This window comes from Nannospalax galili, unplaced genomic scaffold (assembly GCF_000622305.1).
Source record: "Nannospalax galili isolate Female #2095 unplaced genomic scaffold, S.galili_v1.0 scaffold1138, whole genome shotgun sequence".
In the NCBI taxonomy this organism is placed as follows: Eukaryota; Metazoa; Chordata; class Mammalia; order Rodentia; family Spalacidae; genus Nannospalax; species Nannospalax galili.
In genome coordinates, this window is record NW_008342297.1 from 3,123,161 (window position 1) to 3,145,271 (window position 22,111).

At 49.3% G+C, this 22,111-nt stretch overlaps 2 protein-coding genes across 7 annotated transcripts in view; one reads left to right on the forward strand and one right to left on the reverse strand.

The window, feature by feature from the left end:
* Dgkd (diacylglycerol kinase delta) overlaps positions 1-4,614 on the forward strand; it is an 81,933-nt gene extending 77,319 nt beyond the window's left edge. For all 3 annotated transcript variants that reach the window (XM_029565963.1, XM_029565965.1, XM_029565964.1), the window contains 3 exons: positions 85-202; positions 1,319-1,449; positions 2,319-4,614. In XM_029565963.1, coding sequence (XP_029421823.1) covers positions 85-202; positions 1,319-1,449; positions 2,319-2,408 — 339 coding nt within the window. In that variant the 3' untranslated portion in view covers positions 2,409-4,614. The remainder of the gene's footprint in view (positions 1-84; positions 203-1,318; positions 1,450-2,318) is intronic.
* A 475-nt stretch (positions 4,615-5,089) lies between these two features.
* Positions 5,090-22,111, reverse strand: part of Usp40 (ubiquitin specific peptidase 40) — an 84,175-nt gene continuing 67,153 nt past the window's right edge. Inside the window, exons 22-30 of one of the 4 annotated variants that reach the window (XM_017799389.2) lie at positions 21,839-21,913; positions 17,651-17,774; positions 15,966-16,060; positions 14,255-14,373; positions 13,503-13,568; positions 11,018-11,228; positions 10,782-10,877; positions 8,841-8,935; positions 5,090-6,838 (exon numbers count right to left, since the gene is read on the reverse strand). In XM_017799389.2, the coding sequence (XP_017654878.1) occupies positions 6,727-6,838; positions 8,841-8,935; positions 10,782-10,877; positions 11,018-11,228; positions 13,503-13,568; positions 14,255-14,373; positions 15,966-16,060; positions 17,651-17,774; positions 21,839-21,913 (993 nt within the window). In that variant the 3' untranslated portion in view covers positions 5,090-6,726. The remainder of the gene's footprint in view (positions 6,839-8,840; positions 8,936-10,781; positions 10,878-11,017; positions 11,229-13,502; positions 13,569-14,254; positions 14,374-15,965; positions 16,061-17,650; positions 17,775-21,838; positions 21,914-22,111) is intronic. The other 3 variants (XM_008838116.2, XM_029565961.1, XM_017799388.2) reach the window with 3 other exon arrangements.

The window sequence follows — 22,111 nt, forward strand, 5'->3', positions numbered from 1 at the left end:
TGTGTTTAAAAGGCATCAAGACCACTAATATATACAGGAACAGAGAAGAGAACAATTCTCAGTGTTTCTTCCTCTCTCCAACAGAATGTGATGCTGGATCTTTCTAAACGCAGCCGCAGTGGTAAATTCCGCCTCGTGACCAAGTTTAAAAAGGAGAAAAACAATAAGAACAAAGAAGCTCACAGTAGCCTGGGAGCCCCGGGTACCTGCCCTGTCCTGTGTGTTTCTGGCTGTCGAGGCCAGCTGTCCTGGCTGGCTCTCCTGTCTGCTTCCTCCCTCGGCCGTATGGCTCTTCCCCCTGGTCCCTGTGTTGTCATCCAGGCACATGGGCTGCACTAGCTGTCTGTGGCTGCAGGACCTAACCTTCCTTGCTTCCCCTCTCTTCGTCTGGGTACTGACTGATATCATCCCCTCTGGAATGTGCCTTCAGTGGAGACTAGGGTGATGGGCAACCGAGCCGACCTGCCTGCCCTGAATTGGGGGGCTTGAGGTGTGGGGGGAGGACAGCAAAGGTGACAAGACACACTTGGAGACACAAAACTCTGGACTCAGACTGTGCTGGGGTTCTCTGCCTGCTTCCCCTGGCAGGCTGCTGATTCCTGTTCAATTGACTTGCTGATCAAGGTCTCTAAGCCTGGAACTCCAGGCCACCAGTGATTGTGGGTGAAGAAATCAGTAGGAAATGGCACTAAAGGACGTTTTTCCTTTGGGTCAGTAAATTGGGGCTTAAAATCTGTCTCAGTGGTCAGCCCTGAGCACTGTGACTGTGTGCCTCTCCTGTGGGTGCCAGTCCTGGACTTGGTGTGGCAAATGCCACCCCTCAGGGCAGCAGTTTGATTTTTCTTCTCTGCATGTTTCTGGAAACTGGGTTCATTAATGATGGCGGCTCTGAGCACATGACCTCCGTCTCTGCATGCCTCCCTTCCTGCGGTGGTCCAGCAGTGAGCTGTTTGGAAGCTGGAGAAAATACTGGCTTTAGCCACAAAGATATTCCCCGTGTGTTTGGTGCTGTTTAATTCCTTTGGGGCACAGGTGTCCAAAAGGCTGGTGGATCCCTGGCAGGAACGGACGCCAGCCCTGCCGCAGCTCACGCCCCTCAGGAGGGCAGCTCCCCATGTCCTTCGCACTGCCGGTGCGCACTGCCTGTGCCTGGGTGGTGGGTGCTGGCCACTGCCTGGGTATCTCGAGTGCTGGGTGTTTGGGGCACTGTCTGCTGGGGATCCTGGTGCCTCTGCTTGGTGTCTCGGTGTTGGCTGCTGCCTGCCTGGTGCTGGGCTCTGGGCACTCACTGCACTCATGCTTTTCCCGTCTCTGACAGTTCACCTCTGGGGGACAGAGGAGGTTGCTGCCTGGCTGGAGCACCTCAGTCTCTGTGAGTATAAGGACATCTTCACGCGGCACGACATCCGGGGCTCTGAGCTCCTGCATCTGGAGCGGAGGGACCTCAAGGTACTTCATGGGCGTCCTCCCAGAACCCACACCTGGCCTTTCACATGCTCCTCCCAGCTGTCCTGTTTCCTGACCTGACCGTGTCCTCGCATCAGCAGTCTCCCCACAGTTCTCAGACCTGTGTGTGCACTTCAGGGTGACTGTGGCCCTGGCCTCTGTCACTGATGGCTCCTGGCACAGCTAAGCAAGACCAGGAGCAGACACTGTCGGGGAAGCCTTGGGCTTTCTTAGCCACATTAAGAAGGCACTGTCTAACATTAGAAACGGGCTGTAGCACTCTGTTCACAAGGTCGGCTGTAAAGCTCTGGCCCAAGGTGGCTCACGGGGTCTGCTGTGCTGCAGCGAGTGCAGATGGAGAGTTTGCTTCTGGAAGCCCAGACTCAAGGGAATCCACACTGGTCCTGAGCAGCTGCTGCCACTTGACTGTGCAGGGAGAAGGGAGGTCGGCAGTGCGTCCCTCCTCCCCGCGCACGTGTGTTCAGGTCTGCACGCTGCCCTCTGCCCCGTAGCCCAGCATGGTCTGCTTGGCCTTGCAGAGCTGTCTTCTGGGCACTGTTTCCAGTTATACTGAGAGGGCAGAAGGCCACCAGGGCTTCCTTGACAGGTGGCTCTTGCAAGGCCACCTGCCATCCCCTTGCCGTCAGCCTGTCCTTGCTGGACTGTCCTTCACGACAGCAGTCTTTGTAGAACACAGGACTCACATGCTGGTGTCTGCATGGTTGTCACGTGTGCTGTTTCCGTCTTTGTTCCATTGTTTGTCATTCCCTCATTTGAACTCAGCAGAGAGAAGTCTCATTGGCTGGCAGCAGGCCCACTCGTAGAGCCTGATTTCTCTTCCCGGCATCCACAGTCTGTCTCCTTTGTTGCAGGACCTCGGCGTGACCAAAGTGGGCCACATGAAGAGGATCTTGTGTGGGATCAAGGAGTTGAGCCGGAGCTCCCCTGCCGCAGAGGTCTAGCCTCTGCCTTCTCAGCCTGTGTCCTCCGCTCCTGCGACTGAGGCCAGGGAGGACAGTGCCGCCCCTCGGCCCCCGGCCTTCCTCATGGTGCTATTCCCTCTGTGACAGGAGGCCTGATGCCGCTGGTAACAGCTTTATCTGGAACACACCAACACAGCTACCTTTGAGACAATACCTTTCCCAGCTGGAGTCATTGGGATAGACGCTGAGGCCCACTTTGGGCTCTCACTGACCTGCTTTGTGGGCCATAGGCAAATGTGGTAAAGCCTGACCTGCTGGCACCTGGCACTCCTCATGGAAACTTTCTACCCGGGCCACATGCTCAGATTGGTCTGAGGGCCCTTCACCATGTGTCCTTCATTGGATACACCGGGCAGTACTGTCCCTGCCCCTGACGGCTCAGAAGCAGGGTTGGGCCGCTCATCATGGTCCACCAGAATGTTCTCCGTGCCTGATAGCCGCTCTCTGGTTCACAGCAGCCCCGCAGAGGCCACGCCCTGCTATCGTCCGTTTTATTCATGAGCTTTTTTTTGAAAACAAGTCATGCGCTTTCCTGGTTTGAAAGTGGCACAGGTGTGTTTCTAGGCTTGTCATCTAGTCGGAAGAAAAAAGGCACGCCGTCCTGCCTAGGCCTGCCAGGTCTGCCAGGACTTCTTGTCCCATCTGCTCCAGGGCCGCTGGCCCTCTTCCTGTGTCCTGAGGATGGCTCCTCAGACGTATGGGCCTCTGGAGGACACTGCTACCGCTCCGTGGCCTCACCTGAGGCATATGAGGACGTGGGTTCACACCAGTTCAGTATTTCCATGGAGATAACCCTTGGGTACTGGGAAGCTACATATTCTGTGAGAGAACGACTTGGTTCCTAGGAGCGCCTCCCTGGGTGGCAGGTCACCTTGTGTCCTTGGGTGGCTGGGAGTCTGGGCCTGTGCTAGTTTCTTCTCTTCTGCCGTCAGGCCTGCTGTCTCTGGAGGGGTCTGTGAGGACTGGTTCAGTGGCTCATGTTCCTGCTGTGGTCTTGCTTCAGACTCCAGCCCCAGCCCCTGGGCAGGACTGGCCCTGAAACAGTGGACAGCACTGTTGGCAGAAGCTCCTCAGGCCCAGGCTGCATCCCGTGGCAGTCCACAGATGGCACCCCTGGTCCTCACTGCCACTGACTGCCCTTTACCAGCAAGTGGTTGTCCCTGGGGACTTGTAATAGCAGCTGGAAAGGGCCTTCTGTAACGCAGCTACGGCTCCTCACTCCCCGAGGACAGTGGTGTGTGCTTTTGCCAGGACTGCCTCATCTGATGTGAAGCTCCGGGTGTGGGTAGTCTACAGTACCCCCAGCTGGGCGGGGTTTGGGTTACAGTGGCCTGCTGCTTGCCCTACACTCCTTGGTCGTCCCCCTCACTGGCCTGTAGAGAACTGCTGTCTCAGCTGGTTGCACTCCGCCTCAGACCTAGTGTTTCACGGGAGTGGCTGTCTGTGTGTGTGAGATCAGCTGGTGGTAAGATGTGGGCTGAAGCCTCTCCTGTTGTGTCTTTGGACTTGGCTGCTTCACTGGAAAACAGCACTGCGTATAGAAATGGTTGTCACTTTTCTACCTGGGGCTGTTTCTCACTGAGCAGTCATTTGAGACAGAAGAAGGTGGAGGGAGGGGTCATCTAGCCACAGAAGTCACTAGGTTCCTAAAGTGGGAAAGGCAAACTGCGAGGGCAGAGCCTGTGCCTGGGACGGGACGGTCCGCTCAGAACGGCTGAACCTCACATGAGGGAGCCCAGGGAAGAACAGCTGATGTTGGCGCTGGGCCACCCCACGTTCTCAAAGCATTGGGTCTGGGTAAGGAAGTTGGAGGTCAGTGGTGTCTGTTTACATGGTCACAGGAAGTGGGGGACCAGTCTGAGTGCGGGGGACCTGCCAGGCAGCCACGGGCTTGCACTCCACAGGTGTGCCCTGGCCATCGCCATCTGCCCCAAGTCCCCCTGCAGCTGTTCTTCAGTCCTGGATGCTCACGGTCCTGTCTGCAGATGGAGAGGAGGATACCCGAGCAACTGGAGGAAGGTTTTGTGCCTGCAGGTGGGGCTACCCTCATATTTATAACCCTAATTTATACGGTGACCACCTGGAAGCAGATGCCTCTTGTATGTTATGTACATAGTCTACATCAGAGTTGTAAATAAGTCCTGCTGTGTATAAATAAAACAAGCCTGTTTGTTTTTGAACTTGAGTCTGTCCCTGCCTTTGTTCTTGTGCGAACATAAAATACTGGCTGGAAGCTGAATCCAGTTTTCTTAGCAGCTCTCAGAACAGGCTGAATTATTGGTGGCTGGGAAGCAGAAGGACAGAGAGCCACCATGTTCTCTCCTCGCTGACATGCAGCGAGCTCTGAACAGGCACTGCCGTCGCCACTTGCTGAACTGCTACGCTTTCTGGCAGGTACGAAACGAAGGCTGCCTGTGCCCTGCGGAGTGTCCAGGGTCTCCCACTGTCGAGTCCCTCATAGTCAAGTCTGATCCAAAAGGGAACAAGCATCTGTGAAGACACCATTTTGGATTATCAGGAAATTCTTGTTGCCTCCTGGGTTTTATCAGAATAACTATACTACAGCTTACTGCCCTGGCCAGAGCCTGCCACCCAGAAGGAGGGGACCCAGGCAACAACTGCCAGTTCTCCCAGTGCATTTTCCCCAGGAGTCTAGATTTATTTTAAACCCAAACATACTTATTTCCAAAGCACTGTTTCTAAATATAAGCCATGTTTGTTTAGCATCTTAAGTATGCTGGACAGAAAAGGCCACAAAGCTCCATTTAAGCAAGCAGAACACGTGGCAGTCGGCATACGGCAAGCAGGACTACGGCTTTAAAAATAGTTTATTTCCCTGTTCACCACCACCCTATCCCCAATTAAGAACAAAACCAAATAAGCCAGTTAACAGGGTGGGACCACCAGCACCTCAGGCATGTCCTCCAGAGGTTCAGGGAAGTCTCTGGCTTCTGAGAGCTGAGTCACAGACATTATGCGAGTCCTTCACTGCCTGAAGATGGGGCAGACCAAGAACTGTGTTGGCTACAGGCGGTACACAGGACTCGGGACTCCTCTGCGGTCATGCGTAGTTTGGTCTCCTGGAACTCCTGTGTGTGAGGGATCAGACGGCAGCTCGCCAGGCCACATCCAGTGTCATACAATGCGAGTGCGTCAACAGAAATGGCCACCTGACAACACAATCTCTTGATAAACGCAGAGATGAAGGGTTGTCCATGGTGTTGAGAGGACAAGAGCAGGGTCACCTGCTGAGTGTCAGCTCTACAGCGGAGACAGCACTGCTACACCAGAGGTGAGAGCCAGCAGGGCCCGGCCCAAAGCCAGGCCTCAGCTGTCTGCTCCCTGACAAAGATGCACGTGACAGTGAGGAGGAACCCAGACCCTGGCTGACAACCAGGGCTTGAATGAACTGTATCTTAGGAATGCTGCCTTGGACTGCGTCACCCAGTGTCCCAACCAGCCAACTCAGTAACAGATGCTGTTTTAGTAGTACATTGTAGCTACAGCACATAAACACTAAATCCTCTAAGTTGGACAATTACCTGTGTTGAGTAGAAAGAAAAAGGTCTATCTGCCCAGGACAACTGAGAACCTGGACTTGTGCCAGGCTTCTGTGATGGCTCTGCCTCTAGCAGGCTTCCAAAGGAAGAGGCTGTGGTGCTGGGCTGTGGTAGGCGTGCTCCAGCACACTGAGGCGGGTCAGCCTGAGCCACACCCAGCTTGTCCTTCTCAGCAGTCCAGTGACTGCAGTGCTGCTGTGTTGAGTCCCACTTCTAAGCTGACCCCAAAGGAGGAGCATGTTGTGAGAACTGGGATGGTGGGTTCTGAGGGTGGGGACACAGCTTCAAAGTGCCACTGCCTTGCAGCATGAGATGAGGTGCCGGAACCTGTGTCAAGGCAGATGACCTCAACAGAGTAAGAGACTGAACAGGTGTGTGTCTTACCTAGCAGATTTGTCCAACTTGAGCAACTTGGCATTGTGTCCAAGGAATAAACTTTCTGGAAAAAGGCCACTGGGGTCAGGCGTGGGAGGCCAGTTCTGGTTGGTACCTACACAGTATCTGAGTCTGGGCCAGCCCTAAAGGGCTGGTGTGTGTCAGACCTGGTGATCAGGTGCACTTGCCTGGCCTGAGAAGCATCATCTCTTCCCCTGTAACCAAGCTGAGGACTTGGGACCCAGGCTGCACAGGCAACCAGGTCACCCACCAGATGCACAAAGCCTCAGTCATAGAACTGGCAGGATGGCTGTGTCTGGAGCATAGAGCTTGGGTGCTGTGGGTCATGTACTGCTGTGGGGCTATCTGAAGCTCCCAACGTGGATGGATAGAGAAGCTTCTGGTCCCCGAGGCCGAGTGGGTGTTCCTGCGCTGGAGAGCATGTCACTTCTCTGTGTACGTAGGACTTCTCGGCTGTGGAAGAGAGAGGTCATCACTGACATGTAGTCACAGGGGACCCAACCTGAAGGGTTTAAAATGACTCCCAAGTGAATTCCAGATACTAGGGCTCAAGTTAGAAAAGATCTGCAATTCGGACCGAAGTTTGCAGACTGCCTACAGAGAGCCGCAGCTGACTCTGAGGTCGTCCCTGTGAGGACAGTTTGGATTCCACACACCCTGGTCACACATCGTCATAGACTGGGTATTTTCCAATCCACTCTGCACAGTAGTCCCACAGCACATTGATAGCACACGCACATCACACTCATATACCTATGTGATAATTTAGGCAGCTCCTTTGTCCCCTCAGTCCCTGTCCTGAGAAGACCACCGCTCTCAGTACCCAGCAGACTGGTTTTCCCCGTGCCTCCCACACACATGAATCGTGGCACTGTGGCTGCTGGGTCTGGCTGGCTTTGCTCATCCTGCAGTATCCAAGACTCCTGTGGCAGACCCATCCTAGTGCTGAGCAGCACTAGCGCCAAACCAGTAGCTCCTCCAAGTGGCATCCCAGTTCCACACCTGCCGTGGGGGGCATGGTCCCAGGCATTCTGCATTCTTGCCACCCTGGCATCACTGCAGCAGCCATAGTGGGTGGTGATCTGAACTGACCTTTCCTGATGAATGAACTTGGTTGAGCATTTTCTGTATGCTGGCAAGCTGTCTGCACTTTCCGTCCATGAGCTGGTCATACCTTTTACCTGTATTATTAGTTTCTTGGCCTTTTCACTTGCAGGTATGTTTCCAAAGTTACCGGCAGCCATAGCCTTTGTCCCAGCCATCGCACTAGGAGAAACATGCCCTACATACACACCAGCATCAGTCTGTAGACTTCTGAGACACGAGTGGGGTGTCCTTCTGTAAGTTAGCGCCACTCATGTGACAGCATAGTGAGGGCCACACTCCCACCACATGTGATAGGGCTGCAAGTCCAGGCTATTTAGTGCTACCAGCAAACGGAGAGAAGCATGCCTGAAGGGTGTGGTGACAGTGACGCAGGCCTTTCCCAAGAGCAGGTGCAGGAAGCTCACGGCGTCCTTGGCTGGCTTTTGAATCTGGAAGCTTGTGGCAAACATTCAGTCTCCATAAAATAAAATGGAAGTAAACGGAAAGTAGCACGGGAGCGGGTCTGCCGGTGAGACACGCTGCGGGCCTGCTGTGGGCGGGTGACGACACACGCTGCCGGGCTGCTGTGGACCTGTGACCTGCTGTGGGCCGATGACGACACAGTCATTCCAGCAGCAAATGGGGTGTGTCAGGCTGAGCACAGGACATGGCGACAGCAGTAAATTCAGTGGTCCAGTATGTGGGCCTGGTCTAGCATACTGCTGGGTGCTACAAGGTAACAGCCTTGCTGACAGCTAGGGGCCTGACAATATGCAGTGAGATGTCTGAAAGGACAGTTTCAACAGTGTGTTATACTGATTTTGTGTTGTATGTTAGGCACCTACAGAATTTTACACTTGACTTCAAATTGTCCTTGTGATGAGGAAAAACCCAAAGCAACCCCAGCTTTCATCCTTCACTGCTGCTTTCCACATAGCTGTGGGTGCAGAGGGCTGAGGAGGGTCCCACCACACACACGGCTGCTTTCTGGGTCCTCACAGCTCCAGAACGATCAGAACTCAGGCCCACGGGACGACTGAGCAGCTGCAGGAAGGGTCCTAGGTACAGAGGGAGGCCGGCTCTGCTCATGGAGCTCCTCCAGAGCCTCTACACCATCACCTCACGCAGCAGGAGTCTAAAGATTCACAGAGCAGCACAAGTGCTCATTTACAGCTGAGAACCGGACCCTTCACGCCCCATCGGAAGCCTCCTGTAGGCTAACGGCACTATGACGTTAAGACTCTGAGCACGGCCACGAGGATGTGCCTGGGCTGATCCTGCAGGTCTGCCGCCTGCACCTTGGATCTAAGCCCACCCTTTGGCAGCAGGGGACAAGCCGCACCCGCTACAGGCGAAGCCCGAGAATTACCTTTTCTTTTTCCCCACAGCCAGCTGTTCCTGGTTCCCTTTTCCAGTGTCATGACTGATTGTGCTGAGATCCTCCTCATCGTCAACCAGGACATTCTGTATTTCAAAATAATGAATACACAATGTTTTCAGACATTGGGTTGGCCTACATTTAAAAGAGGTGTCATAAAAACTAAATTGACAAAGATACACAGACTAACAACTTAAGAAGGGATTTTAAAACCATTCTAGTTTTTTCCAAAGTCAGCATTTTACATGTATTAGTGTAGGGGTTGGGGGGCACAGCACATGTATGGGGGTCAGAGGTAAACTGTGGGGCGGTGAGAAGCAGCGAGCTCTGAGCTCCCTATCTATCCCAGAGTGTGACAGTCACAGGCCCGAGCAAACATGCCCAGCTTCTTCCCAATGCGTTTGCTGAGCCAGTCCCCAGCCCCAGGGGCTGAAAATGTATTTTCCATCTGGAACCAAAACAGGCCAAGCCTGCTAACCCGAGTTTCATCTCTAGGACCTATGTAAAAGTAGAAGGGAAGAACCATCTCAGTTTTCCTCTGACCCCCACGCATGTGCTGTGCCCCCCCCAAACCCCTACACTAATACATGTAAGATGCTGACTTTGCAAAAAAAATTAGAATGGTTTTAAATCACTTCTGAAGCTGTCAGTCTGCGTGTCTTTGTGGAAGGAGCTATGAAGCAGCTGTGTTGCCAGCACAGGAGCCGGATGTCCATGTGGCCAGTGCGCATGGTTCCTGTGCTGTCTCCTCATGGCTTACCCGCCATGTTTGCCTCAATCCCAGCAGTAAAATTTGTCATTGAAAGCAAGGGTCAAGTGGTTGAAAACATTTTATTTTTTAAATTTGAGAGGGTGTGTGTGTGTGTGTGTGTGGTGCATGTGTATTATGTATGCACACATGTGAGTGTAGTTCTGCATGCTTGTGCATGAATAGAGGCCAGAGGTGGCTGCTGGTGTCCTGCTCTGTTACCCCTCTTATTCCCGAGACAAGCAGCGTAAAGTGCTTGCTGCCCAGCACACGTGTTAGAAAGAAGCTGGGCATGTTTGCTCAGGTCTGTGACCTTCACTGTGGGGTAGAGACCTGGGTGGGGGTTCTTGTGTAGCCTAGATTGGCCCTGAACTAGCTGTGGAGCCAGTGTTGACCGTGAACTTCAAATCCTCGTGCATCCACCTCCTGAGTGCATGCCACTCATGGGTCACTATGTCTGGTTTTGGGCAGTGCTGGGCATCAAACCCAGGGCTTCATACACGCTAGGCAGGCACTTGACCAACTGAGCTACCCAGTACCTCTGTTGGTTTTCCTTTAGGTTTTTTTTTTTTTTTTTGGTCTTTTTGAGACAGGGTCTCCCTGTAGCCCCAGCTGTCCTGAACTATGTGGACCAGGCTGGCCTCAAACTCACAGAGATCCACCTGGCTCTGCTTCCCAAGTGCTGGGACTAAAGGCGTGTGCTACCATGCCTGGCTTTGTCGTTTTTGAGACAAGGTCTCGCTATTCAGGGCCAGCAAGGCTCAAGGGGGTAAAGGCACTTGCTGTGTAGTCTGATAACCTGTTTGATCCCCAGAACCCAGGTAAAGATGGAAGGAGAAAACTGACTCCACAAAGCTGTCTTCTGACCTCTACAGATGTGCCACATTATACATACACTTCCCCCTTCCCCCTCCCCAGGCTGTCCTGAAACTTGTAGTCCTCCTCTGCTTCTAACCCCAAGTGTTGGGATTACAGATGTAACCGCCATGCCTCGCTGTCCACTGGTCTGTTGGCTCACTGTCCTTGGTATTGCTGGTTTCAAGGCTGAACTGTTCTCATAAAGTAAATTCTCTAGCTTTCTTTCCTCATTCATTCTCTGAAAGTCTATATAAAATGAGATTACCTGGTAAACCTCTATAAAATTTGGTCCTTGTTTCAAAACGATAAATTTGCTGTTAGCCCACCTTCACACCAATGGTATCTCCATCTTTCAAGTAATAGGGTCCGCCTTGCAAAGTATCTTGGTTTTTCTTCTTTTTCCTTTTGGAAACTTGCTGATTCTATTGGAAAATCAAACCTCATAATCAGACATTAATGAAACTCAACTTAAAGTCCCCACTAGATTCTCTACCAGCATGAAAACTCTCCTTCTAACCACTAAGTTTGTCAACCCTGCTTTCTCCAAGAAAGAACAACTTACCCAGCTAGATATTGGAAGCCACTCAAACTTTTCAGGAAAGTATTTGGCAATTTCAATTTTCTCCACAGGAAGGGAATAGAAATTGGCCACTCTCTGCCTCAAGGAGCCAGCAGTCCATCCTCGGGTAGTGTCCCACACCAAGTCCACGGGAAGGGTGTAGGCCCTCTCGCCAGGGATACGCAGCTGTGTCCTCAGCAGCACGTCCTGGGGGCTGTGGCAGAGAACAACAGCATGACACAGGGTGAAGCACAGGAAAGGAAACACTTGAGAGCTGTGGGCGGGACGGCAAGGCTCCCCTCCGGCTCTCTCCAGCTCCTGAGTGCTGCTCAGAGTCTGTCAGTCCTGCTCAGGGATGGAGCAGAGACCCCGTCTGAAGCCTGCAGCAGAGGTCCTGCAGCAGAGGTCCTGCAGCAGAGGTCCTGCAAAGGCAGTGGCAGCACTCAATCTGAGTGCAAAGGGTACAAGAAAGGATGTGGCTATTTGGCATAAGGGTACTGCTACTGTGAAAGAGTCCAATCACTTATAAAAGGGGTTCCAACCAATGAGTGCTTTCTAAGAGCCTACTAAGGAAATGTGACATCTATAAAACAGCTTACTCACGCTTACAAAATAGAAATGGTTTATAAGCCTGTGAGAAAATGTACAGCATTGCTGGGCATGGTGGCACATGCCTTTAATCCCAGCACCTGGGAGGCAGAGGCAGGTGAGTCTCTGTGAGTTCTGGGCCAGCCTGGGCTACACAGTGAGTTCCAGGTCACCCAGGGCTACAGAGTAAGACACTATCTCAAAAACAAACAAGCAAACTGCACAGCTTTACTAGGACTGGGAAAATCAAGAACAAGACAACCAGGTCAGGAAACATCTAAATGATAAATATTTAAAGTGGGTTTGAGGTTAAGATAAATATTCATGAACTCAGGGCTGGAGAGAGTGCTCATGGGTTAAGAGCAGGTGCTGTTTCTGCAGAGCCCCCGAGTATTCCCAGCACCCACATCAGGTGGCTCACAACTGCCTGTAACTCCAGCTCCCGGATCTGATGCCTCTGGCCTCCATGGGCACCTGCACACATGTGCACAGACCTACCCCTATACACATACACATAATTACAAAGGAATAAAAATAAATTTTTAAAAATAATCATATGACCAGGTGTGGTGGTGTGTGCCTTTAGTCCCAGTACTTGGGAGGCGGAGCAGGTGGATGGATCTCTGTGAGTTCAAGACCAGCTTGGTCTACATAGCAGATCCAGGCCAGCTGAGGCTACAGGGAGACCCTGTCCCAAAAAAGACCCCTCCCCTCAAAAATACTCATAAACTATGCTTATGGGAACAGAAATTTCTACAACTTCAGCTACAAGGGACTTTGAGCAGCTTAAGAGATTTAATGTGTCCACATTGGTTGGTCCCTAAACTCCCCTTCAGGAAACTATACCTGGTCCCACACCTGTATTATGAATGAACTGTTACAGAGATGCTGGAGTCCAGTGAAGGTCAGGCACGGATGGAAGAACGGGCTGAGGAGAAGAATGACATTCTCACCACAGGGGGCACTTGTTGGTATTCATAAGAAGTCATATAAACATTTTCCAAATGTGCAGAAAGCACAGGATGGTTTGACTGTAGACAAGTTGGGGTACTGCTTTAGTTACTGAATAATTACTACATCACACTCTCCCAGGTCTTGGGGACGCAGCAATGGACTGATAACAAGTGCTTGTTCTTGTGGTGCTTACATTCTGGACTGGGGGACAGGTGCCACAAATCAACCAAGTGTAGACTCTGTCAGGTGATACCGGCAAGAAAAAGGCAGCACAAGAGGCAGAGAGCCGCTGTAACATGTGGCAGCTGTGCCCAGGGCAGGGAGGGCTATGCTGAACACCCTGCCGACACCTCGGATCATCGAGGGCTCAATAAATCCTTGGGTATGAGTGAAAAACTCACATTCACTCACTGCTGCTTCACAGGAAGGGGGTCAGGAAAAGAAACCAAGATTTCTAGAACACCATTTGTTTTGTTTGTTTGAGACAGGGTCTTGCTACATAGCCCAGGCTGGTTTCGAACTCCTGGTGATCCCCCTACTTCAGCCTCCCAAGTGCTGAGATTACAGTTGTGTGCACTGGCATCAAATCATAATTTAAGTTACTATTTAGAAGCATCAAAAAAATTACTGCAATGGGACTGGAGAGATGGCTCAGCGGCTAAGAGCACTGGCTGCTCTTGCAGAGGACCTGGGTTCAATTCCCAGCACCCACATGGTGGCCAACAACCATTTGTAACTCCCAGTTCCAGGGAATTCGATGCCCTCTTCTGACCTCGGTAGGCATTGCGTGACACAGGTACACTTACATACATGTAGGCAATACACTCAATACACATAAAAACAAGAATAACGGATAAAAAAATGACTACCCTATTGACTAGGTGCCTACACTTAACTACCCACTCTGGAAGTTCTGTGTACACAGTCCCTGTGCAGGATTCCTCACCTCAAGCTTTCTTCTTTCGGAAGGGGTTCCAGGCAGATTCCTGCTCTCTGGCCTAGTTTGTATTCCCTGATAAGTGAGACAAAACAGCACTGAGTAAATGTCATCTAATTTTTTAATGTTTTCCCCCAATTCTAAGCCTTTTTATTAAGACAAAGTGTGTCTTCTGAGTACTGCACTGGAGCACTCAAGCTTGTGGAGAGGGAGAACATTTGGAATGCGCTGTTGTGGCCCACTGCTTACTAGGCACAGAGGTCCAGCTCTGTGAAGGCCAAACCCCTGTACCCTCTGTCTGCTCAATCCTGGGATCTTCATGCCACTGCTTTTTGGTGGATAATCAGAACAGATGAGAAAAAACTCACTAGGGCTGCTTTGGGAAAGAAAACTAAAACTCAATCTAACGCCCCAGACACGTCCCTTGAGTTCAGATTTCTGGAAGCAAAGCAGCTGGATCCTATGTTTCCTGAACATCAGACAGCTCACCTTTGGCTTCCACTTCACCTTAAATTCTTTTAAGTTATGATCACTTAGTGTCTACAGCATAGAGAAAATTCACAAAGGTAAATCTGAACTTAGCACAAGCAAGCTGAAGTTGTCCCAGAGTTAACTTGGGACAAGAAGCTTATGCGACTGACAAGTTCCCTGAGGGACTTTTTGGTAGAACGTGACTTGGAGGACGGCTTCCCTCATCAGTCCACCGTGCTCCCTAACCCCTGCAGAGGCAACCAGGTAGCTGTACCCAGTGAGACACTTACTTGAGCTGCTGCCGGTCAGTGCGCAAGAGCCTGCCAAGGCGCTTGTTCTCCACTGTCCAGGCTCGAAGGAGGGCTGTGGACCGGAGAGTGAGCTCTGTGGCTGAAGGCAAAGCCATGGCCTAGAAAAAGCAATGGATTCTCCACTGAAAGGCTACACGACGACAGCTGAGGGAGAGACCACCCCAAGTAACGGTAAATCTACTGAACAACCACAGGAAAGCCAGACATGACGATGTGTGCCTATCAACACAGCACTTGGGAGGTGGAGGCAGGAGGATCAGGAGTTCAAGGTCACCCTCAGCTACATAGCGAGTTCCAAGCTAGCCTTGGGTACATGAGACCCTGTCTCAGAAAAACCACAAACATTACAGAACACCTGTGTCTTCGGTGAAGTTAATCTTGGTACTTTTCATGCTCCTTTCCACTGAGATATGCCAGAAAGATGAGCTTTCTACTTGTAAATCTGACTCAAAAGCTCCTTTTTACTGTTAAACTTCGAGATGGGTTCCTGTGATTCAGCATAGTCGGAGCACTCGTGCCCGGCCTCCTGGGCTGTAATCATAGGTGTTCGCCAGCTCTAATGGCTGAAAACCTTTCTAATCGGGTTTTTGAAAATGCCCTTGAAGGACTACGTGGGTGTACTCGTACGCGCCGAGGCTGCTCTGATAAAACAAGGGCTCCTCTTCCTTTTAGCTGCGTGGAAACGTCTATAATCACATTTTCTCTGCCAGTAATCAGACTTTGGTTCTGAGGTTCTGCAAACTTCAAAGAATTTGGCTCCAGCCAGCAGGCCCAAAATGCTCACCCTAATTCCACAGGGAACTTTCAGCACCTATTTATGCTTAGTGGGAGACACGGAAGGAAGGTGGTCAATAGCCGTCAGTTTTTCACCTAAATAAAGCCATCTTTTTTTCTTTTTTTGGTCTTTTTGAGACAGGGTCTCCCTGTAGCCCTGGCTGGTCTGGATTCGCTATGGAGACCAGGCTGGCCTCGAACTCACAGAGATCCGCCTGCCTCTGCCTCCCCAAGTGCTGGGATCAAAGGTGTGCGTCACCACGCCCGGCAATATAGCCATCTTTTATCTTTTGACTTAGTAACAAAAAGAGGAGGTGGTGGACCTCGCACTTTTTTTCATGGGAATCAAATCACAGCCTTTCTCAAGGAAGGTTACTTCATTTGTTGAGGACACAAAAGCCAGATGTCAGCTGCAGGTCATACACAGGCCCTGAGGTTCTGTCTTTAGTGTAAGAAGCCATGTTTACTGTGGTCTAACACACAAGCTGCTCTGTCAACACTGTGGGTTGTACTTAATGCAGCCTTCCCATTTGGATGGTGAAAATGTTAATGCATAAGATAATACAATCTCCAGTTCTGCATCCTAACGCAGAGGGTGACCAGCCAACCTCAGGGGAAACTGACACAACAGAGCTGTAACTAACAAGATTTAAACACACAAAGGGTAAAAATGAAGAGCTAAGGGAATGCTTTACAGATGGTTCAAGAAGCCATGTGTCCCCAAAAAAGTCTAAATGAACATGAGCCTTGAGCTGCTGAGGACAGATCCAAACATAAGCACAGCATGCCTGTGGGGACTGGGTGAGCAGAAGTCCCAAGGGCAGTGGAGGAGCAGGTACCGGAACCGTCTGCGTGAGCACGATGCCTCAGTACTTCCCTGACCGTGACACGGAGCACATGCCACGTGAGAACAGACCTGTGCCTTCAGCTCCATCAATGAGGCCTCTTCCGAGATCTCCACGCTGCCCAAGTAGAGGAGAGAAACTTCTGTGGGCTTGGGGCCAGGAGCACCTTCAAAAGGACAGAACTGCATGTTTGGGAAGAATTAAACGGACTCATTTCACATTCCTGAAACACTGCCATGTTCTGAGACTGTAAGTAGGCTCACCGAGGTGAAACCTCTCACCTGAGCCCTTAGCATCGGCCATGACTCCAGCGCCTGGCAGAGCACCAGTCAGACAGCCATTACTGGTTGAGCTCCATGTGGAATTTTCTACTTACGCTAGCTCCCTATAGCTCTTCCAAATTCTTTCCTGCCTCAGGTAAGACTTTGTTGGTAAGATTTTCTGTCTGTATCATTTTTTCCTCATAACACTTTTCTCACGTTTTAATTTTTCGGGGTATTTCCTGTGTGGGCAGATTTCACGTTTTCTCAAGAATAGGCTTTTCCACAGGGGCAGTGCTTCTTCGTGTCTCCCCAGTACCTGCAGTGGTGGGTTCCACACAGTAATGGTGTAGTAAATGTTTATGGAGTGAAGCAAATCTTGACAAGAGTCTTTCTATGCTTTAAAAAATGGGCAAATGAAGACTGGAGTGGTGGCGCACCCTGTAACACTAGCACTCAGGAGGCAGGTGCAGGAGGATCACTGCATGCATGGCCCTGTCCGGTCTACGTAGTGAGTTAGTTTTGGGCTAGCCACAGATACATAGCAAGATTCTGTCTCAAAAATATAAATACATAAATAAATAAAGAAAGAAAGAAATAAGGAAAGAAAGAGAGAAAGAAAGAAAGAGGCTGGACAGCCTCTCTTGCAGACAACCTGGGTTCAATTCCCAGCACCCACAGGCAGCTAACAACTGATCAATTCCAGGGGATCTGATGCCCTCTTCTGACTTCTGCAGACACTGCATGACATGGGTGGACCTGCATGCAGGCAATACATAAAATATTTAAAAAATAAATAAAAGACATAACCAAACCACAGAATAGGAGATAATACTTCAAGGCATTAAAAAGATCAAGAATTAAGTAAAAATGCAGTAACAATAAAAAAGTATCTAAAGAGAAGGCCCTGCTAGAAATGCTCTCTACCTACATGTACACAAGGGTAGAGTGTGTTGTCACTACAGTGATGTTGACCTCTGCTGGGGACTGTATCCACTGTGCTGTGTGCTGCGTTTTGAGTGAGACATGTTTGTGGCTGTCTGTGGTTTCAGAAGTCAGTAAGAAGATGCCAGATGCCTGAGAAGCAGCTCCTGGGGGCAAGAGGCAGAAAGGCCTGGAGCCACGCAGAACACGTTTGTACTTTGGCCTAGCTGCCATCCTTGAGGTCACGGAATAGGTGAAGCTACCGTAATGTGGCACAAGGTAAAGATGGGGACTGCTGCTCTGAGGGCCTTGAGAGCTGATACATAAAAGGTCTTTGAAAAAGTACCAGGTATTGCATACTCAAGACCCACAGTGCTTTACAGCACTACAAAGCACTAGTTAAAAACAAGGTGGTATTGTCACAGAACGATCAGGCTTGATTGGTTTCAAAATGACATGTTTGGCCCAAGTACTGCAGTCGACTCTCAGAGCAAACACCCAAGTCCTTTGGGCCTGTCTACTCTTTACCTCCGTGGGACATGTGGGCTGCCACAGCTCCACTCTGTCCTTACCTTGGCTGGGAGTACCTCCCCAGGTAGTACATTGAGAAGTGGTGCAGGTGGGGTGGCCCCGATGCTCCCAGTGTCCTGACAGCCCTGGAGGCTGGTACCACCAGATGGGCACCTTCAGGGAACCCTGAAGAACAGAGCATTTTAAACTGCTGTGATACAGAATGAGGTTTCACTTCTATTGGCAGAAATGTCTGACCACAAAGTATTCCTCAATTTATTATTTTTCTTGTAGACTTATCACTCGTCTTGTCATTCTTTTAATATTTTATTTATTACTTTTATGTGTATGAGTGTATTGCCTGCATGTATATAAGTGCACCCGTGTCGTGCAATGTCCACCAGGGTCAGAAGAGGGCATCGGATCCCCTGGAACTGGAGTAATGGATGGTTGCTAGTTGCCCTGTGGATACTGGGAACTGAACCCAGGTCTTCTGCAAGATCAGCCAGTGCTCTTAACTGCTAAGTCATCCCTCTACCCCCCTTGTTTATTATTTTAAGACAAAAGATTAAACACTAAAAGCCAGACTTTGGGATGCCTAGGGCTGGACGTGCTTTGCATAGCTGTACCTCAGTAGATAAAACAAATGAGGCACATGCCCCAGTGACACAACAACGAAATTTCTTTGTTTTCACTCAGCAGAAACCAGGATGTCTAATAAAGCTCTATACCGGTGAGAATGGGGAAACTTGAATTCTTGTAAGCCGTGGCAGAAATAGAAGGTTTGGCAGGGTAATCTGGCCATGTCTGTCAAAATTTTTAAATTCCCAAGTTCTCCGACCTTGCTAGTCCACATTTAAGAATTACCTTGGCCGGGCGTGGTGGCGCACGCCTCCAATCCCAGCACTTGGGAGGCAGAAGCAGGTGGATCTCTGTGAGGTCAAGGCCAGCATGGTCTACATAGTGAGTTCCAGGACACCTGGGGCTACAGGGAAACCCTGTCTCAAAAAGACCAAAAAAAAAAAAAATTACCCTATGACATGTGTACATTTGAAACCCCCTACTATGCGGAGCTAGTCACTGAAAATTATTTATGGCAGCAAAACTCATGACCCAGCTTCAAAGCACCTCTTTAAAAATGGGCTGGTCACAGTATGGGAGGCCATGATTTTTGATGGAGGGATTTACATTTTAGGAATTTATCCTGTAGATACAGTCATACATATGCAAAGAAGTACATATGTATACTTTGTGTTCTTTGAGACTGGCTATATAAGTTATGGGGCTGGGGGTGTAGTTGAGAGAAAGTATGTGTGTGTGTGTTAGCTTAGCATATGCAAGGTTCTGGGCTTCATCCCAGTACACAAAGGAAAACTCCATACAGAATGCTACTCTGGTCACTACTGAAGCGAGACAGCTTTACATGTTCTGACACAGAACTTACCTGGAGATAGAGTATGAATGGAAATGCCTGCAATCCCAGCACTTGGGACACAGAGACAGGGGACAAGTATGAGTTCAAGGCCAGCCTGGACTATGTAAGAAAGCAGGGTACAGAGCATGCACATGCATACTTCATACACATACGAAGACACATACTTGAGAGGATGCATACCAAAAAGCATATTCTCAGAAGGATAGAGAAGAAACTGGTACCCACGTGGAGAAGGCTCGGGGTGCTTGGGGCTAGGGAGATGAAAGACACAAACTTTTCCCAGCCCAACTTCTTAGGGACTTGGAACTTTATGCCATGTATATTACCTATTCAAAATTAACTTCGAAGACCATCACACCAAGTACAACAGCACTCCATGAAATTATTAAAAAAGAAGAAAAAAGCAGATATGATAAGAAATCCCCGAGACACAGTAACTGAACACTAACACAGAGCATCAAGTTTAGAACAGTGATGAGACCAGGAGCCCTTCATCAAGTATAAAGACACACACCTCATTAGCCCTCGGCATATAATATGCACATTAAAAAATCTTTTAGGGATGTGACAGACTTAGGGTTTTCTCTAGGATCTATGACTTCTCCAGCCATGTGTATCTGACTATGTTTACAGTGTCACATGTGAATTCCTTCCCACTGAGAGGGCTTTAAGTCCAGTCAGATAGCTGTTGATTACCCCCAAGATAAAAGTGCCACTACTGCACCAAGAGTGTTTGTTGTGCTGGTCACTACTGTGGTTATTAGGCCTTAAAGCTGGGACTGGACCATTCATTGATTTTCTCCCTTAGCAGCTTGCACAGTATCTTCTAGAACTATGAGAGCTAGTGTTCATGGAGGAGGCTTCCATGTCAGTTCCAGCTCCGTTGCTCCAAGTCCTATGTCTGAAGTATGTCCTGTCTTCAGCAGTAGGGTCTTACCTTCAAGTTCTGGGAGGTAATCAAGGGCTGTGGTAATACTAGCCTGTGTTATTTTGGGAGTCTCTTGGACCACCCTGACCAACAACTCACAGGCAGGTTTCTCCTGTCTGGCACTGTTTCGTATTATATAGCCTTCAGCTGTATAACTGCTAAAATGAACTTAGAGCAGTGGTGTCAGCACACAAGACCCATACAAAGTCAATCAGACAAAAACCCAGCACAGAACTGGGGAAATGGGCAGCAGGCCCCAGCCTTAGCCAAGGAACTATTGGCAGCTGACCACTGCTGTGTGAGGCAGAGTTGGTCTTCTTTAAGGGAGTGATGCTAGACAGGCTGACTAGACTTCAGTGGATGAACTCATGCCAAGGGACAAGTGGTTACACAAAGTTTAGACCAGCTAGGCCTTAACACTTATGACAGAATGCATGAAATCTGGTGGGTGGGCTACGGGGTAGGTGCAGATAAGGGAGGGGGCCTAACGATGTATTGTATAAAATGCACAAAGATTAAATAAAAATGAATTTAAAAAAAAGTGGACAGAACCTAAGGAATGACAGCGGTTGACCTCTGGCCTCCACATGAATATGCACCCACATATGTACCCACATACATGAACACATATGAACATGTACACACACAAACATGCACAAAAAGAAATAAAGTTTAGTTTACTTATTTTTATAAAATCTTCTATTTTCATTCCCCTCTCTATTTGTCCTTTTCTTCTGACACAGGTCTCACTGTCCTCCTGTCTCCCCACTGAACCACCACACTTGGCTACACATTCTCCTTAGAAGGACGTATAAGGGAAATCACATCACTGAGGTTCTCGGAGGGAAAGACATGGGTACGACTCCTGCTTTTCATCTTGTAGCTTTCTGTGCTGTCTGAGTTTTCAGATAAGCAAATAGAACGTACCTGAGTACTGGAGTTGGGGAACACTTTTATCTTTATACCTTTTTTGAGTAAAAAAAAAAAAAACCTAATAAATAACAGTCTTAAGAGGTTGTGATGTACAATGTTTATAAAGGAACAGTAAAACAGGCTGGGCAGAGGGCTCGGGGGATAAACTGCTCACCGCGTGAGCCTGAGGACCGGAGTTTGGAACACCAGCACCCACAGATGGGCGACTGCGGTGGCCTGCCTGTAGTCCCTGTGCTCAGGAGGCGCAGAGGTCCCTAGGGAAGCTGGTCAGCCAGATGAGGTGACCCAGCGAGCTCCAACTTCAGTGAGAGACCCTGCGTCAGTACACGAGGTGGAGGGGAAGACACTCAGCATCAGCTTCTGGCCTCCACATGCACAGGTGCTGCCACACACGCAAACACACGTGCACACACAGACAAGCATGAGTTGCCCAAAAAGCAAGCAAGCAAGCAGTGGAATGAAGACTTCGAGTTCTGAGAGGACTGCCAGTTCTGGATTTGTCAGAATAACTTGGCAATAGTGAGCACAAAGTCTTTAGACAAGTTCATGCCTTCAGATTTAGCCATTCTACCTCCGAGGGGTTTACATTTAAGCACATGCTAAACTCCCAACACTGGGAAGACAGGTGAATTAAACAGTAGTGCACTGTTACTTTGGATATGATGATTATTTCTGGATTTTATGATGAGATTAAAATGATAAATATAGAAAGAAAATAAAATTTTATGTATAATTATGCAATTTAATATGTAATTTTAATTTTATTATATAATATTTATTTAAATGTTATTGAAAAATTATGAAGGAAATATGGCTGACTGGTATATCTTGGGAAAGTTCTTTTCCTTTTTGTTTCCTTTGGACTGTATTTCCCACAATAAGAATGTACCATGTTGGCAATCAGAAAGCAGTAACTGTTATTTATAAAATGTCTATTTAGAAGCAGAATCTTACCGGAGGAGGAAGTTTTCCTTCAATTAAAAGCAAAGTATCACCGGAACTTATCATAAGCTCTTTCAGTGTTGCATCCTGGGAATACAGAAATTCCTTTTGTCACTTATGATTCTGAAAGGAACAAAGAGACCACTGGACCTTTGAAAATCGTATGCTTCTATCACCTTTTCTCTCAATCATTAAATAATAAAGCACCCACTGAAGATGTGGGAGATGAGCTCAGAACATCAGATCAGAACAGCACCCTGTATTACACTGGGTAAATGAGCAAAG